A 6,585-nucleotide genomic window follows, 5' to 3' on the forward strand; every position below is an offset into this window, starting at 1 on the left:
TAAATTATAATGAAATAGGTAACTTTTTCACATGTGGTGGCTATGCCCTTTGGTGGAAGTATTACAGTAAAAAAAAACTCTACAAAAATGAGAAAAATAATTCACCGGAATATAATGGTTACACCATCATTTGGTATACTGTCATTCTTTGCAAAGGGTAACGGTATTTCACCTAAACAACAATGTTCTTTTGTTTAGCAGCAAGGATAGTGATTGCACAACAATGGAAATCTGTACATAATTTACCAATGGTTCTTTGGAAACAGAAAATGCCCTTGGAAACAAAAAAAGGAAAGAAATTTATTGGTAAACAAAAACATCTGAAAATAAACCCTATGAAGAAACTTTTTTTACTGAGTGGTTTCCATTTATTTATTATGCTAATATGGCAAGGATGCATTAATACTTCCGTAATCACAAACTGAACTTTGGAATGATGTTCTATCATAGTTCTAATTACTATAAAGAGTTTTAGGTAAATACCTATCTTTTAAAACATTGGTTCCAGAGCCTGTATTTTAAATGTCTGGTCAGTAGTTGTCTTTGTTTTGTGTTTGAGTAAATAATTCATGTTTTCTTGTTGTTTTCTTATAATAAAACCCAGGTTAAAAAGAAAAGAAAAACCTTCTCTGTATAGCAGTGAGAAGAAACTTTTGGAAGATTCTTGTTTGCCATGCAAGGATGAACCAAGCCATGATTTAGATCCCTAATCATCTTGGGGACAGATCTGTTTTTGTTCTGGTTGTAGAATCTGAGATCTCATGCGTTCCTGGAGTCTTCAGACAAATTGCTTATTACCAGCTACAGCATGACTATATGGAAATCAAATGCAAATTGTCTTTTCATTTAAACAGAATCTGGCAATTCACTGGGGATTCAAGCCTGCCATTGACCAAAAAGACGGGTTTCTCATACTGAACAATGAAGCTTCCTTTAATTTTTATTTTACTCTTTGCAGCTCCACTGCGTGAGTATCTTCTAGATCAGCAGTTCTCAACCTGTGGGTTGCGACCACTTTGGGGTCACCTAAGACCATTGGACAACACATATTTCTGATGGTCTTAGGAACCGAGACACCACTCCTCTTTATGGTTGGGGGTATCACCACAGCTTGAGGAACTGTATTAAAGGGTCATGGCATTAGGAAGGTTGGAAACCACTGTTCTAGATAAAAGCAAAGGAGGAAATGTTCAAGTTTATATTTTATTAATGAATGTTTTATTGTTTATTTCAGATGTCCACTCCAGTGTCCAACTTGTGGAATCTGGACCTGAAACATTGGCCCCTGGGCAAACCCTCAGTCTAACTTGCACTATCACTGGAGATTCTGTGAAGAGTAATTACTGGGAATGGATTCGTCAGGCTCCCAGAAAAGGACTGGAATGGTTGGGCCAGATAGACTGGGATGGTTCATCATGGCGCACATACTATGCCTCATCTCTCCAAAGCCGATCCACCCTCTCGGCTGATTCCTCCAAGAATGAGTATTATCTGGAGTTGAGATCTTTGACAGCTGCAGACTCAGCTACCTATTACTGTGCCCGAAGACCACAATGAGACAAAACAAAGAAGGAGCTGCGCAAAAAAGGAAGGCAATAATTTTCCCTTAGGGGAGTTCACACACTGATGCTCAGTAGGAATGGAGGATCTGTGGCCGCAAGAGGAAGGTTTCAGTGAGAGGGCTCTTTTCAGTCTAGTCTGAGTTTTGGATCCCTATGGAATGAAATGTTTTGCAAAGGAGGAGCAGCTTCTGTCCAAATCAGAAATTATACTACAATACATAATTGGTCTAGTTTGAAGGCATGCGAGCAGAAAAGGCACAAGGACCATGAGAGCTACCCCATTTCATCTTGCACTCCTCTCGCCCCCCAATAGCACAATGAAGTAATTTGGGAAGGAAAGGGGATGGTGATTCAACCACAAAAAGAAAAAGAAAAAACACTCTGTGAGGTCTGCAGTTGCTGCTCCCATTCTTAGAGACAGAAAAGGAAGAATAGAACTGCCAGCACATTTTAACCCCTGCTCCGAAATTTTTCTTCACTTTCACCTACTCTTTGGTTTCATCTGTCTAATAGAAATAATGCAGTTTGATACCTCTTTACTTGGCATGGTTCCATCCTACAGAATCCTGGGATTTGTACTTTGGTGAGGCACAGGCACTCGTTAGCAGAGAAGTCTAAAGACTTTGTAAAACTACAGATCCCAGGATCCCATAGGATGGAATTGTAGCACTTAAAGTGGTGTCAGCCTGCATTACTTCCACAGATTTACAATGTTCGATGTTGTTCCAAATACAGCAGACATAGGAATATGATGCTTCATTCCCTCCCCCCCCCCCCCCCCGTCTCTCACAACATTCTCATTTTCTCATCCCCATTGTCTACTTTTCAGTTTCCTCTGATAAGGCTAAGTCTTTCCACATGAGAACAAAAACCACCCAAAAAATCCAGAAGGGACTGAAGTTTGGATAATTTTGCAACTACCAATTCAGTTCTTCATGCACATCTAGAACAACTACTTTGATCAAACAGTCCCTCAGAACCTTAACCTTTTTCTGGATTAGAGAGAAGCTTCACTTTAGTTGAGTCTAGAAAACAGATGATTCCTTGCATGATTATCTTAGAAATTTCCCTTCATCTTACAAATTACAGGAGGACCAACTTCCCCCAAAACCATCCCTCACTACTCTCTTTTTCATGTTTCTCACATGTGTCAATTGCAAAACACCACTCCCAATGAGGGAAATACAGTGGGCACCTAAGCATGATGGTTTGTGTTGTTTTTTTCTGTGAGGCTGATAATTTCCTGTGGAATTTATGTGAAATCAGCATTGTACTGATCCCTTGAGAAGTTGGCTCCCCAAAAGACTTCTTCTCATGATTTTATCCTCTGATGAGGAAGAGTTAATCTCATGGTAGAAGATCGGGCATCAAAGTGTGGTCATCCAGATTTTGTTGGAACATAAATCTCAGAACTTCATATTATGGGCTATGCCAGCTAGCAGTGATGGGAGTGATTGTCCAAGACTATTGAGAGGGCTGCCGTTTGACCATCCATGCTTCAGAGTAATGACAATGACTTAGGTCACACAGAAATATCATTATTTCCCTTTTTGAATTCTTCCTTCCTGTGATCAGTGTTTGAAAAATAAATGGGTAGGTTGGTGTGTGGAGACCAAAGCTCACAGAGCATCTTCTTTGTGGATATGGATAGAAGGAGGAAGAAAAGTGGGATCAATGTACATTGAAAAGGAACAGATTTCAGTAAAAGTGATATGGATTGAAAAGGGGACATAGAACTGTCAATATGCGATACAAAGAGAAGATGACATACGCATGGACTTCCCCCAACTTTTCCCTAGTTCTGCCACTGGAGTAACCTTAAGTTAATAAAATACATAACAGTAACTTTATTACCAATAGACTCCCATATGTGTCTACCCAGAAATAAGTCCCAGGTTAATATTTACTTCATTTCCAAGTAAATACTTATAGAATTGTAACCCGAGTTTCTATTCTGTATGAAATACCTCTCATACTTGCTGCTTCACATACACCTGGAGACAAGACTCTTCCAGATTTAAAAAGTGAAGATGTAAGGACAGACGTGGTCAGCGTCACTAGATCTATTCTCACAATCTCCATCAAGAGTGTGTTGTTAAAACTTACACTATTCTTACTGTGGCCCCATCTCTGAGTGAGGATCCACAGTCATCTTCAGATATGCATGTTGTATTCATATTTTATTTTTACTTTACTCCTCTTTAACAAAGTTCTCCATTCCTGGATCACATACTCTCAGTCTTATTCCTGCCCTTAAATTTATTTTGCACATTTCTGCATGCAAAGAAGGAGTCCATTAGCTCTTTTAATGCATCATTTGTGCAACTACGAAGCCCATTGTTGAATGGCAAGGCCTCAGATGTCTATTTAATTAATGACCCATTGTCTGCTAAGAAACCTTCCTGTCCCTGGGTAGTTTTCATTTGCAGATGGTTTTCTCTCTGTCTCCTAAAAATGCAACTTGGAATGATCTGAAAAAACTAAACAAAAGGAAGCATGTCACACAGTATATAGTAACATGCTGGAATTCAGTACCACAAGATGGAGGTATGAGCACAATTTTAGGCAGCTTTAGAAGGGGCTTAACCAATTATTTGGAGAAAATCAGGCATTACGTCATTTTCTCCACATTATTATAGCTATGGTGCCTCTAAGAAGGCTCACTCCTGTGTCCTCACCAGTCAAGCCCAGGACTGTGGTGGGATGGACTGTCATCCAACCCATAGATAAACCCCATTGATTCAAGGGATCTGTGTAACAAGGATCAAAAATAAGATTTAAGATCATATGTAAGGGTTCACTTCTAATTTCAGTTAGGAAGTGTTATCCCTATGGGATCTATATCAGTTGGGCTTTTTAAAATATACTTTGATAAAGAATGAGTATTGGCCAACACAATAAAATTATATAAAATGATTCACAGTGTATTGAAGCTAGATATCGAAAGGTTTGTTCTTCCTCTTGCAATGTGGTGGAACACAAAGGGCAAAAGATCTTTCTCTCCAGGGCTTCCAGTCTTGTGAACTCTGTGAACACATTCAGCTCAATGTCCCAGTTTCACTCTCCTCTTCCCACTTTCTTCCTTTGTCCTCAGCTTTCTTTCACTCCTGCAAATTGAGTTCCAAGTGCCAAACTCAATTTTGTAAACACAAAGTTCATACTCAGTGAACTCAGGGGCAGAGGCAAGGAAGGGGCAGAATCCTGCCCTTCACTATAGACTTGGCTAAAAGCAAACTGCTGCAGCTCCTAAATTATCTGGGCTTTATTCCCATGTATAACTTTTGCCATTGTCACTCACTCTGATACTGCTTGGCCAAATGGGTAATGATTATCCTCTGTGAAAGTGTGGAGGGTAAATTACACATGAAACAACTCATTCAAGCATATATCACAGTATATGTTTGACTGATATTCAAATTGTCCACATGAAAACTCTTTCGAATAGATACGCATAGGATTGTAGGAGATACAATCTGCAGTATGAGGACACTTGGCAAGAAACAGATAGCATATTGAAGCAGTATATTGTTATTAATTATCAGAAAACAATATCAGGTATTGTTCACTGAAGTCCAGCATCTTATGAACTAAAGAGTGGGACTGGAAGGATGTGGTTTCAATTTACTGGGTACCAAGGAATGAAGGAGATCTATTTCACATTTGAGTGTATCTATCCAGCCCATTCCATTTCTGCATCAATCTAAGTTGTTGTTGTTTTTAAAATAAAGAATCCTACATGAAAATTCACCTTTATGTTATATGGGGTTATAGGTATCATAGATTTTTCTTTCTTTCTCAAAACATGCATTTGAAATTTATTGTGATATTTTCATTTCCTTTTTGTTTTTATTGATTAAAATTGACACAAAGTGGAAAAGCAAGGAAAGCTATAGATATTCTGATTCACATTATCCTGAAAAGTGTGAATACAATCAGTTTGTATTCCAGCTGTTTGGAGCCTGTAAAAGGTAGAATGTAAAATGTAAAATCACAGCTCAACTCATTTAGTTTTTAAAAGTTACTTTGATTAAAAAAATATGGATAGAGTGTATCGGAAAATAGGAATGTGTCTATTGAAAAGCCAAAAAATAAGACAGCATGGTACACTGAAAAGATTGTTGATGTTGTAGAAGCATGATGGCCTTTTGTGGCCTGTCTTTAGTACTGGTGCTCATTTATTGCCCTCTGAGCTCTTCCATTTAATAGGAGAAAGGAAAACCATATGCAAATTGCTTGCTTGCAATACGCTCCATTTAAATAGCTTCATCTGCACAACAGGATTTATTGTGGCACCAAATCATTTGCTATCTTAGAAGATATTTCAGTTGTTCCATAAAATGAAGCTGTGCTTTCTATTTCTCTTCTTATTAGCATCCCCCTTGTGTGAGTATTGTATTGATGAACTACAGGGATGAAATTTGTTGGAAGGCAATATTTCACTAACAACTGCTTTTTCATTGACTCTAGATGTCCACTCTAGTGTTCAGCTTGTGGAATCTGGACCTGAAACACTGGCGCCTGGGCAAACCCTCAGGCTAACTTGCACTGTCACTGGGGATTCTGTGGAGAATGCTTACTGGGAATGGATTCGTCAGGCTCCCGGAAAAGGACTGGAATGGCTGGGCCAGATAGACTGGGGTGGTTCATCATGGAGCACATACTACGCCTCATTTCTCCAAAGCCGAGCCACCCTCTCAGCTGATTCCTCCAAAAATGAGTATTATCTGGAGCTGGGATCGCTGACAGCTGCAGACACAGCCACATATTACTGCGCCCGAGAATCACAGTGAGACAAAGCAAAGAAGGAGCTGTACAAAAAAGGGAAGGAAATTATTTTCCCTTAGGAGAGCTCACACATTAATGTTCTGCAAGAGTGGAGAATTGCCACGTTATCATTTCAGGCAATTCTTGTGTGAAGAATACAACAAATTGTGGTCTCAAGTAGGAGGCTCAGGCAATGGAAGTCTGGTCTGTGTTTTGGGTCCCCGTGGAGTGAAATGTTTTGCATTGGCTAAGCAGTTTC

General features: G+C 39.2%; 1 gene segment (V, D, J or C); it reads left to right on the forward strand.

Annotated features, from left to right (window-relative positions):
* The first annotated feature begins 4,886 nt into the window (after nt 1-4,886).
* LOC149304148 (immunoglobulin heavy variable 4-30-4-like) lies at nt 4,887-6,352 on the forward strand. The segment is given in 2 exon segments: nt 4,887-4,914; nt 6,030-6,352. Coding segments are annotated over 2 exon segments (351 nt in total).
* Nucleotides 6,353-6,585: the final 233 nt, after the last annotated feature.

Source organism: Sceloporus occidentalis, unplaced genomic scaffold, assembly GCF_023333645.1.
Source record: "Sceloporus occidentalis isolate IW3139 unplaced genomic scaffold, rSceOcc1.0.p SCAF_14, whole genome shotgun sequence".
In the NCBI taxonomy this organism is placed as follows: domain Eukaryota; kingdom Metazoa; phylum Chordata; class Lepidosauria; order Squamata; family Phrynosomatidae; genus Sceloporus; species Sceloporus occidentalis.